At 25.5% G+C, this 11,000-nt stretch overlaps 8 protein-coding genes across 8 annotated transcripts; 7 read left to right on the forward strand and 1 right to left on the reverse strand.

Moving 5' to 3' along the window:
• Positions 1 to 167: 167 nt before the first annotated feature.
• ENU1_075970 (asparagine synthase) lies at positions 168 to 1,511 on the forward strand (the record flags this gene model as incomplete). The annotated part of the gene is made up of 1 exon (XM_008858539.1): positions 168 to 1,511. One exon carries the CDS (start codon positions 168 to 170, stop codon positions 1,509 to 1,511), a length of 1,344 nt encoding a protein of 447 aa, XP_008856761.1.
• A 154-nt stretch (positions 1,512 to 1,665) lies between these two features.
• On the forward strand, positions 1,666 to 3,270 carry ENU1_075980 (hypothetical protein; the record flags this gene model as incomplete). Its single annotated transcript, XM_008858540.1, has 1 exon — positions 1,666 to 3,270. The coding sequence occupies one exon, from the start codon at positions 1,666 to 1,668 to the stop codon at positions 3,268 to 3,270; it is 1,605 nt and encodes a 534-aa protein (XP_008856762.1).
• A 64-nt stretch (positions 3,271 to 3,334) lies between these two features.
• ENU1_075990 (hypothetical protein) lies at positions 3,335 to 4,606 on the reverse strand (the record flags this gene model as incomplete). Its single annotated transcript, XM_008858541.1, has 1 exon — positions 3,335 to 4,606. One exon carries the CDS (start codon positions 4,604 to 4,606, stop codon positions 3,335 to 3,337), a length of 1,272 nt encoding a protein of 423 aa, XP_008856763.1.
• Positions 4,607 to 5,332: 726 nt separating this feature from the next.
• On the forward strand, positions 5,333 to 6,283 carry ENU1_076000 (oxidoreductase, putative; the record flags this gene model as incomplete). The annotated part of the gene is made up of 1 exon (XM_008858542.1): positions 5,333 to 6,283. The coding sequence occupies one exon, from the start codon at positions 5,333 to 5,335 to the stop codon at positions 6,281 to 6,283; it is 951 nt and encodes a 316-aa protein (XP_008856764.1).
• Positions 6,284 to 6,864: 581 nt separating this feature from the next.
• Positions 6,865 to 8,286, forward strand: ENU1_076010 (hypothetical protein; the record flags this gene model as incomplete). Its single annotated transcript, XM_008858543.1, has 2 exons — positions 6,865 to 7,302; positions 7,351 to 8,286. The coding sequence occupies 2 exons, from the start codon at positions 6,865 to 6,867 to the stop codon at positions 8,284 to 8,286; spliced, it is 1,374 nt and encodes a 457-aa protein (XP_008856765.1).
• Positions 8,287 to 9,033: 747 nt separating this feature from the next.
• ENU1_076020 (hypothetical protein) lies at positions 9,034 to 9,555 on the forward strand (the record flags this gene model as incomplete). Its single annotated transcript, XM_008858544.1, has 1 exon — positions 9,034 to 9,555. One exon carries the CDS (start codon positions 9,034 to 9,036, stop codon positions 9,553 to 9,555), a length of 522 nt encoding a protein of 173 aa, XP_008856766.1.
• A 178-nt stretch (positions 9,556 to 9,733) lies between these two features.
• ENU1_076030 (hypothetical protein) lies at positions 9,734 to 9,937 on the forward strand (the record flags this gene model as incomplete). The annotated part of the gene is made up of 1 exon (XM_008858545.1): positions 9,734 to 9,937. The coding sequence occupies one exon, from the start codon at positions 9,734 to 9,736 to the stop codon at positions 9,935 to 9,937; it is 204 nt and encodes a 67-aa protein (XP_008856767.1).
• Positions 9,938 to 10,001: 64 nt separating this feature from the next.
• On the forward strand, positions 10,002 to 10,889 carry ENU1_076040 (hypothetical protein; the record flags this gene model as incomplete). Its single annotated transcript, XM_008858546.1, has 1 exon — positions 10,002 to 10,889. One exon carries the CDS (start codon positions 10,002 to 10,004, stop codon positions 10,887 to 10,889), a length of 888 nt encoding a protein of 295 aa, XP_008856768.1.
• Positions 10,890 to 11,000: the final 111 nt, after the last annotated feature.

Consider the following 11,000-nt stretch of genomic DNA (forward strand, 5'->3'; position numbering starts at 1 on the left):
CATGCTGGTAAAGAAGATAATTAAATTGATTTGCTGTTGTTGTGTTTTTAACTTTTCATATAATCTTGTTATAGGTTAAATTTTTAATAAAATTTAAATAGAAAGAGTATTATTTATTTTATGACTCTTCACTATGGGTTATCTGAAAAAAATTGTTTATCAATTACATGAACGGCTTTGTTATTCAAATTGACTCTTCAAAAAAATATGAAAAATATAACCGAATCAAAAAGTTAATTACTGCTGGTGTAAAAGAAGAATGTTTTATGATGAATGAAAACGAAATTAAGATTTGTTATTCTAATAAATATAATTTTATACAACATCAGTTGACAACATTGAACTATGCTATATCTTTTGAAGATATTGATAAAATTGATCAAGACTTTACTAATTATATGATTGTTAACATTCAAGACCAAATTCAATTTTGTTCTGATAGATTTTCATCATACTCATTATTATATGAAGTAACAGAAGATAGTGTCATTATTAGTAATTTACAATGTCCAAATACTAGTACACCAAATGAATGGTATACAGTAGATTATAGGAATAAACGTATAGAAAAACACAATAAGTATGGAAAAACAATTGAACAATATTATGTCCACTTATTTGGTGAAAGAATGGAACACCCAGTTCATGATTTAACAACTACTGTAAATAAGTTAAATGAGTTATTGTCCAATGCAGTAAAAGAATGTATTGATAATACCAATGACCCAATACCCATACTCTTTAGTGGTGGAATAGATAGTAGTCTTATTGCTTATTATACTCTTTTACATTGTGAAAACAGAGAAGTTGAACTGTATAATGTTTCATGTTTATATGAAAATACATATGATTCACCTGATAGGCTTTGTGCTAAAGCAGTATTAGAAGACCTTAAAAAATTGTTTCCAACAAAAGTGATTCACTTTATTGAAATAGACATCCAAAAAGAAATAGGACAAACTTTGTCACAAGAACTTATTCCAATTATCTACCCTAATGACACTGTTATGGATCTTTCTATTGCAACTGCAACTAGTCTGGCACTGACACAAGAGGGACATTGTGATATTGGAAAGAAAAAGAGGGTTGTAAGAAGAGTGTTATGTGGTCAAGGGTCAGACGAACAACTAGGAGGATATGGAAGGCATAGAAATGCAAAGAAGTGGAATAAATTATCAAAAGAACTTGAAATGGACTTTTGTCGTTTGTGGAGTCGAAATACAGCAAGAGATAGTCGTGTGAATGACTATTGCAATGCAACATGTTTTTATCCATTTCTTAATAGTGATGTTATTCGTTTTATACGAAATATTCCTGAAGACTTTCTTGTTAAATTGGACCTTCCTGAAAACGAAGGAAATAAGTGGATACTTAGAGAGGTATCTCGTTCTGTTGGTATGATAGCGTGTGCCTCTTTTAAGAAGACGGCAATTCAATTTGGTACTCGAATGGCGAAATTATTAAATAATGGTAAAAAAGTAAATGGAGGAGATAGACTAAGCCAAGAATAATTTTGTTATTTATAACACCAATGAAGTTTCGTTTAATGAAACTGGCAATATTGAATAAAAAAATAATAAATTGAAAAACAAATTATTATTTTTATTTTGTTATTAAGAATAAATCTTTAGAACTGAACTATCATTTGAGAGGATGGCGTTTAATATGTTTAAAAAGAAATGTAAGCAAGACTATGTGTTGAACATAGGATATGTCCAAGGGTTAGAGGTTTTTGAAGGAAAAGAAGTTGTGCTAAAATGGAGGAGAGGGAAAAAAGATACAAATAAAGGAAAATTTAATTCAATGAGAGTTTTGAAAGGGGTTGCATTAGCTGGAACTGATGCAGTAATTAAATTACATTGTACTTTATTTGAGAAATCAACACCAGGATTTTATGAAGAAAAATTGTTACAATTTATTATAGAAAATATTGAAGGAAAAAGAATTGTTAGTGGAGTAATTGATTTAGCACAACATGCTGGATTAGATGGTAGTAATAGAGATATAGTTATTGATTTAAAAGGAAAAGGAAAAGTTAAGAAAGCACGACTATTTATAAAAATAAGTTCTACAGAAGGTGTTGTCACTGGTCAATCAGAAAATACTGAAAATCTTGTATTAACTGATGATGATGAAATGAGTATATCTTCAGGACCAGGAGTTGATGCAGTTGATCCAATTCATAATGCCTTAATTCAAAAAATGAGAGAAAAAGAAGAACAAGAAGAATTAGAATTACGTCAAAAACAATTAAAAGAAAGAGATGAAACTAAGGAATTAAATTCACAAAATGTAGAAGTAACAGTAACAAATCCTGTTGAGAAAAAAGAAGAAATAACATTACATTCAATTTATGAGGAAAAACAAAATAATATACCAGAACCAAAAGAACCAATAAAAGAAAATAAAGAGTCTCAAGAAAATGATACAGAAAGAGTTCAAAGTCAATTAGAATCAAAAGAAGATATAAATAAAGAAGAAATAAAAACGGAAGAAATAACAAATAATATTGAAATCCAACCACAAAATAGCAGAAATACTACAGAACAAGAAAATATTACATTAACTGAAAAACAACAAGTGGAAGAATTTTTTAAAACAAAAAGAAATTGTAAAGAAATTATTGAAATATTAAAAAAATGTCAAGAACCAATAAATGTAAATGAAGTAATTAAACGATATGTTGAAGCAATTACACAAAATCTCCTTCCATTATTGAACAGTTGTTTATTTTCCAAAAGAAGTATTTCAGAATATACTAATTCAGAAGTTGAACAAATAACATCAAAGATAATAATGAAAAGTATTAAAAATAATAATGAAATGATGGTAGAAGAAGGATGTTCAAATGAAATGATAAAAAGAATAAATAAACAAATATTTCATAATTTATCATATTATGTATTAGATACATTAATTCAAGAACCAGAAAATATTTGCTGTAGTAAAGGATTCCAATTTAAATTTTTTATGACATATATGGACATGCTATCTTTGGATGATGAATATAAAATATTTAAAGAAGAATATCAACAAATGAACCTTATAACTGATATTGCTAATGTTTTTATGCAACATCACTGTATTTCAGTAGATGAAATTTATACTCTTTTTCCAACATTATCAAATGAAATTATTTACAAATTATTATCCAATTTTCATACTGATGATATGGATCAAGAACCTGTTAAATCTGGTTTTTTAGAGTCTATTCAAACAAAATGTTCAAATGAACCAATACCAACACGTTACACATTTGTAGCAAATTAGTTAAAAACAACAATTAATTGATTCTCTTTAAATATTAAAAAGATGAAATTAGAATTATTTTTAATCACTTTAAATAAATATCTTTATAGTTCTTTAAAGCAGATGAAGTATAATCATGAACCAATGAATAAGGAACTTGTTTAACGAAGACTGCATATACTTCAAATTCGATTTTTGTTTCTTTTCTTTGGTCTGAACGAGAAGTTTTTTCAAAAGCAAATATATATTTTTGATTTCTAGTATAAAGAATTTTAAATTCATTTGATTCTCTACAATCAATAATAAATTTCTTTAATTGAATTTCTAATTCAGGTGGATCAAATGATGGATAAAATGTTTGATTTCTAAAATGATCAATAACAATAAAATGAACCATTCCTGGATATGCTGTTCTATAATTAAAAGGATGTATCATTGACATTGAAGGTAATGTTAATTCACTTCTAAACATCATTAATACTGGATAAATTTTTTTTACTGTTTCTTTAAAGTCTTGAATTAATATTTCTCCTTTTTTTAAAAACCCAATAACTAACATATTATTTGTTATCTTTTGAACTGCTAAAATCCAATCGCTAGTACTTGTACTTATTTTAAATTCAACTGGATTAATAATAAGTTGTTTATTACAATCTTCAACACTTACTGGTGGTGCTTTAAGACCATCTGTTTTTTCTTCAAATTGAAATTCATTTCCTAAATATTCATCTTCTCGAATTTCTGAATCAGCTAAATAAGTTTTAACTAATGTATTTGACCATACTGTTAAACATATATTTTCTTCTGTAGAAAGTTGATTTTTCATTGAAGTAAAAGGTCTAAAATATCCACCAACAACAAGACCAAATCCATCTAATTGTTTTACTCCATCAGTAAAAGTATTAGGTAAAATGTAATTAGAAATTATATTTTTAAATGTAGGAATTAATGTTGGAACTCTTAAATACATTGGAGTATGATCATATAATTGATAAAAATTTTCTAATGTATTTCTACGAGTTGAAATACCTTTCATATTAACATCACTCATTCCATTCATTTGAATCATTTTACGTGACAATGTAATAAGATACTTCATTTCTGTTTCATTCTCTTTTTGTGGTGAAATAAGAATATATGTTATATCACTTTGTTCCATTGGTATAAAGTGATATAACATATTACATGTTTGTGTTTGAACAAAGAAATAAGTCTCTTCTCTAGTACTTAAATTACCAATTTGAGCAACTAATGTCTCTGGAATTCTTTTACTAACTCTTGGGTCATCAGTAAAATGATATGAAGAACAATACGTTGTTACTCCACTATACACTATTGATTTATTATGTGTCTTCATCTCAAAATTTGTGTTATTAAAAACTTTTTTTAGTTTTTTTTAGTTTTTTTCAAATTTCATTTAAAATTTTTTATTTTGATAAACTAAAAAAAAGTTCTGAAATAAATTATAATATTTAGTTCGCCTCTAATTATTTTATTTATTTTCTAGTTTTTGAAAAAAGTTATTAAAAAATTTTAGGGAAATTTAATTCAAAATAGAGGTTAAATTAAATGTTTATAAAATCAAACAGATAAAATTAATTAGAGAACAAAGGAAAAATGAAAAAATGTTTGTGAAATGAAAAAAAGCCTTAAAATACAACTAAAATCACTCAATACGTCTTTTCAAAAAATAAAAGATAAATCAGTCAAAAAATATTGATAATTGAGTGAAAAAATGCTGTATTTTGAATTCGTATTAAAAGTGGAAAAAAATGGGAAAAGTCTTTAAAAAAGAAAAGAGGTATGAAAAAAAAATCTTGTTCATCTCCATAAAATAAGATGAAGAAGATTCTAAACAAAAATAAAATAATGATTAGTAAACTAAATTCAAATTAATAAACAAAAAAAAAACCTTTGGGTAAAACCCACAAATTTAAAGATAGCAAAAAGAAGACTAAGAATATAGGAAATTCATTACCATTCTTCTTCTTTGTTTTTTTTTTTAAGAGAAAATGGAAGTAGAAATAGTATAAAAGAAATCATTTAAACCATAAAAAGAACTTTTAGTTCATTAAAGAGGTATATGCAAAGCAATAAAGTTAGAATTTGTTTATGTGGAACTGGAAGATTAGGATCATTTAGAGCTTCTTTATTTATTGAGTCTCCAGATATTGAACTTGTTGGAGTTGTAGAACCATTTAGAGTCTGTCAATCTGTATTAGATAGACCAAATATAAAAATATTTAAGACAGTAGAAGAGATTAATATACCAATAGATGGTATTTGGATAAGTACACCAACCAAATTTCATCTTCAAACAATAAAACTAGCATCAAAAAAAGTTAAACACATTTATTGTGAAAAACCTATTGCCTCAACTCCAGAAGAAGTTAAAGAAGCTTATGAAACTTGTAGAAAAAATGGAGTTAGTTTACATTGCGGTTGGATGAGAAGAAGAGATCCAGGATATCAATCAATTAAAGAATATCTTGTTTCTAATAATGTTTCAATTCAAAGAGCTGAATTTCATTCTTTTGATTGGCCACTTGTACCACCAGAATTTCTTAAGACATTAGGAAATATTTTTACTGATTTAATGTGTCATGACTTTAATTTAATTATGTATTATATGAATAATACCCTTCCTAAATATGTCACAGCTGTTGGAATTGATGGAGGTGCTGGAGTTTGGGATTCAGCTACTGCTTCACTTGAATATCCAAATAATGTTGTATTAACTATTATAGCAACAAGAAATGGTAATAAAGTATATGATAATTCATTAACTGTATTAACTTCTGATTCACATATTCTTGAATGTGGAAAAGAACCTGAAAATTTAACTGAGACATTCATGAAAAGACATGAAAAGAATTTTAAAAAAGAACTTCCATTCTTTGCTAATATTATTCGTAATAATGGTACTTCAGGAGATGTATTAAGTTGTGTTAATACTAGTATATTAATCCAAGCAGCAACAAGAAGTGCAACTCTTGGTGGAAAGAGAATTCCTTTGGTAATACCAAAACTTTAAATTACTTGTGTTCTTTTTTTTTGTTGATTTGTATTATTTTTCTTTTCTTAATAACTTGTTATTTTTATATTAAAGACAAAAATTTTTTCTTGTTTTTTTTAATGATTTTGTTCTATTAATATAAATGAAATTCTGAAAAGAGACATTTCTTAATGACAAAATTAACTAACTTTTTTTACATTAACTAAAAAATATAATACCATTCATCTTTTTCTTTCTGTTACTTGACTTTTTGTCTATTTACATTAAATCTCAAAATGACGTTTTTACCAAGTAAATAATTAAATAAACATTTAATTCTAATTTTAAACAAAATCTTCCTGTAAAAGTAAGTTATTAAGTCAAACTCAACTAACTAATACCAATAATGTTAGTTCAGAGTAAAGTGACTTTTTTGATTTAAAACAAAAAAACAAACACGTGAATTTATCTATCAAAAGAGGAAATATGAAACATTTAACGAACAAAAAGAGGCTTTTAAAATGATATAAATTTGGATTTATGTAAAAAGGTTCTTACAAGAAGGTACCACTCTATCAAAAATTTTTTGTCATCTCACAACTATATTAATAGTTTTAATCATGTTTTCAAAGACTTCACATTTACTTATGACTACTAATGGTTATGGTTATCTACCAAAAGAGACAAAAAGATTAGGCTATTATAATACACCATATGTAATTGTTCAACCACATGGAGAATTTAATAATGACTCAGCAGTTATTTATTGTCATTCAATTAAAGAAACATTTGAACAGTCAATAGAGTCAATTCGTTTAATTGCTGAAATAACTAAAATACAAGTTTTTTGTTTTGAATATTGTGGATTTTATGAAGGAAGTACTTATTCAAAAGAAGTTTTGTTATGTTCTCTTCTTGATTTATATCAGTACATTTTAAGAACAATAAAAACAAGTCAAATTTATTTAATTGGAAATTGTGAAGGATGTTTTCCTGTGATGTTGTTAGTAGAGAGTTGTAGAAAGCAGAAATTATCAATTTCAGGAGTTGTATTAATGGTTTGGATATTATTAAATAATAAAAGAAAATTTATTAATTATTTATAGAATCCTTGTGAACTTCAAACAAGTAAGTTTCATTCAACTAAATATGATGGTTGTGTTCTTTCTTCAAATATTATCCAAATTCGTGGTAAAGCAAAAAAACTTGCTAAAAAATTTCTTCATTGTAAAGAAATTTTCTTTAATACAACTGAACTTAATTTATTAGAAGAAGAAACTGATAAAGTTCTTAAAAGTATTGTAGATATAATTTCAATTGAAATACCTGATATGGGTAAGAAAATGAATGAAGAAGAATTAATATTAGAAAAACCTTCAATTTATAAAGACCCTTTTGAATTAATAAATGAAGTTGTTTGTGATTATGAACTATCAACTATATTATTAAATAATGGATATTTCTCTTTAGACATCATTACTTTAATGGGAGATGATGATATTAATTCTTTACAAATTAATGATAAACAAAAAACTCATTTAAAAAATATTATTACTTCTTTACAACAAACTAACTCGAACGGTAACTTAGCTCCTTCTTCTTCACTTTCTTCTTCAATTTGTTGTACTCCTTCATTACTTCCTTCTTCAATATTACGTTCAGAGTCTCATTCAAATTTACAATTTATTACAACACCTGTAAAACATAAGAGAAAGATATTAAAAAGAAATATTTCTCCATTATTTTCTTTAAAATTACAAGATAATATTAATAATAATTTACAACCTCCCTTTATTGCTTCATCTAGTACTCCCAATTCTCCTCATTTTAACTTACAAGTAAAACCTGATTTTTTAAGAAGTGAAAGTTGTCAAAAAATGTCTTCTTCTAACCAAGTTGTTGGTAAGAATGATGAGTACATTGAACTTATCATTCAAAATAATGAAGATGAATTTTCTTCTCATTATAGAAGAAAAAGAGGAGAACTTCACCAATTTTCAAATAATGGAACTGATGAAATTCTTACTTCAACTATGCTTTAGTTAAAGTGTATTTATTTTATATGGCTGTTGTGTATTATACAATTCAAATTTATTTTTTGTTCTATTTTTGAATTTTTTTGTTATTAATTCTATTTTCAATTTTATGTTATTGTTGTTAAATAAAGATATTATAACAAAATTTTCTATTTCCTTCATAAAAAATTATTACATTTTACTTGTTGAAAACTTTATTCTTAATCACAGTTTCTTAAAACTTAATTTTATTACTTTTTATTTATATATTGTTTAAGTTTTTAGTTGTATAAGAATTATATAAATAATTTGGTAAATTACTACCAATAGAAATAAAAGTTTTGACGTTAAAACTTAGTAAATAATAAGATATTAATTATATCTGAAGATTTATGAGAGATTTTGGTAATGACTACATGTTTAAATTATAAACTAATTGTATAAATCTTGCTTATTGGTTTTCATTTTATCTTCTGATTGAGTCTCATTTTTAAAAAGAAATAATGATTGACTCTTTCTCAAAAAAGATTTTCATAATCTTTTTTCAAGTTTTGATTAATTATATTAATAAGAGTCACAATCAAATTAGTTTTTTTTTCGAACAGAATATTTTTTTATATTAATTTAAGAGTGTGTGTAAGACAATTACAATATCTTAATATGAACCATTTTGGATAGGTGGTATATTAGTTATAAAAGAGAAAAATGAGAAAAGTTTTTGTATGATTTTAGAAAAAAATAAAAAAGAACTTAAAAATTATATTATTTTTATCAATGAAAATGATTACTGTACTTCTTTTAATTATTAGTATAGCAAATGCAGAAGGTATTTATTCTGAAGCAAAAAGTGAAGTAAAAAGAATGATGGCTGAGGCTATATTAAATGAAAAACCATGTAATGCACCGAAACCAATACAAAACAAAACAGCAACAGATAAATTAAGTTCAGATATTGACATGAGAATTCTTGACGAGAAGTTTAAAAACTTAAAAGTTATTGTAGAAGCTGAAAATCAAGCTACCTTAAGTATGGTATTAAAAAAATATCGTAAGTGTAAGTACCATAAAGTTGTTGTTGAAGAAAGTGCTGTAGCTCCATGTGAATCATTCCTTAATAATTATAAAAAGAATCAACCAAAATGGATTGATAAAGTAGATAAAGAAATTCTTAAAAAGTGTCCTAAAGATATACAATCATTAAATAGTACTCAAAAAGCTGAAATAGTAGATTCATTAATGAAAGATGACACTTTATTACCCAAACAATCAGTGAAAAAAATCGTTGAAAAACTTTAATTGAATTAAATTCCTTTTTTTCATGTTATATATAACAGAAAAAAAAGAAAGAAATTATACCTCAAACTATCTACATCTCTGAATTACTATTTCAATGAGTTCAGTACAAAGTAAACTTGTAGAACTTTCAAATATTTATAACACGATTTTAATAAGTGAACTTGCAAAACACCTCAATATGAAGGATGAAGAAGCAGAAAAGTTAGTCATTCATGAAGTTTGGGCAAATAAATTAAAAGCATCTATTGATCAAGTTGAAGGAATTGTTTATTTTGAAGGTCATCATGAAATTGATGAGTGGGAAGGAAAAATTGAAAAGTTACTTTCAACTATTTCTGAAACTGCTGATGAAATTATTGATAAACATCCTGAACTAAAATAACTAATTTTTTTTTAAGATTTTTTTTAAACTTAATTTTATAACTTTTTAATAACTAGGTTTATAGATGAACATAATAACTATTGTAATTCTAATTTTCAGTTTTCTTACTACATTGTTTTTATTACAAGTAATTATCAGTCCTTCCAAAACCTCCTTTGATGTAAATTTATCAAATATTATTCCTCAAATTAATTGGCCTTATAATGACAATAATGTAAATGAAAACATAGAAATAATTAAATTAACTGATGAAGAAATTTTATTTAGACCAAATGCTTATCCTATTCCTAAACCTTCTGTTGAAAGAAAATTTAAAATTGGGGTTTTACCTATTCCTGGTTCTAAATTACCAAAATTACCAACTCATAGTAATATCCAATTTATTCCACTTCTATTTTCTGAGCGTTCCGAAACAAAGTATTGGCCAAATATGGGATATTATATTTCCCTTTTTGGTTTTGAATATAGAACTGAAACTAAAGAGCAATATCCTTTTAACCAATACCAAGAAGATATCGCATTTGTTCAAGACTTCTATCCATTTACTAAAACATTTCATAAGGAATTAGACTTAATTTTTATTGCACCTATTGGGGTAACATTAAATTCAATTTTTGCAAATAACTTGTATGAATTTATTAATAGTGCCATTGAAGAAACACCTAATTTCTGTATTCTTCAAACATACATGTCAAAGGCAGAAAGAGAACAAAACCAAATTCATGGGTCTACATATAAGTTAAAAGTTAATTGGCCAAAATATTCTTACAAACAACTTGGAGGATTAATTACAACTCCAGAAATTTTCTCAAGAATGCCTCACTTTTTATTCTCTACACATTATTTGAATCGATTCGATGTTATTCTTCAACATTATTGTGAAGTAGTAGATGATCCAATTATTGTTTCTCCATATAATCTTTTTAATATTTCTGAAGGTGCTTTTAATTGACTTTCTTATTAAAATTTAAAAACAATATTATAAAAAAAGTAAATTATTTGTTAATAACCAAAGTTACAACTACATTTCTTTTTGTCCAAATCTTGGATGTGGAACAAGAGC

The sequence above is a fragment of the Entamoeba nuttalli genome (assembly GCF_000257125.1).
Source record: "Entamoeba nuttalli P19 unplaced genomic scaffold asmbl_3646, whole genome shotgun sequence".
In the NCBI taxonomy this organism is placed as follows: domain Eukaryota; phylum Evosea; order Mastigamoebida; family Endamoebidae; genus Entamoeba; species Entamoeba nuttalli.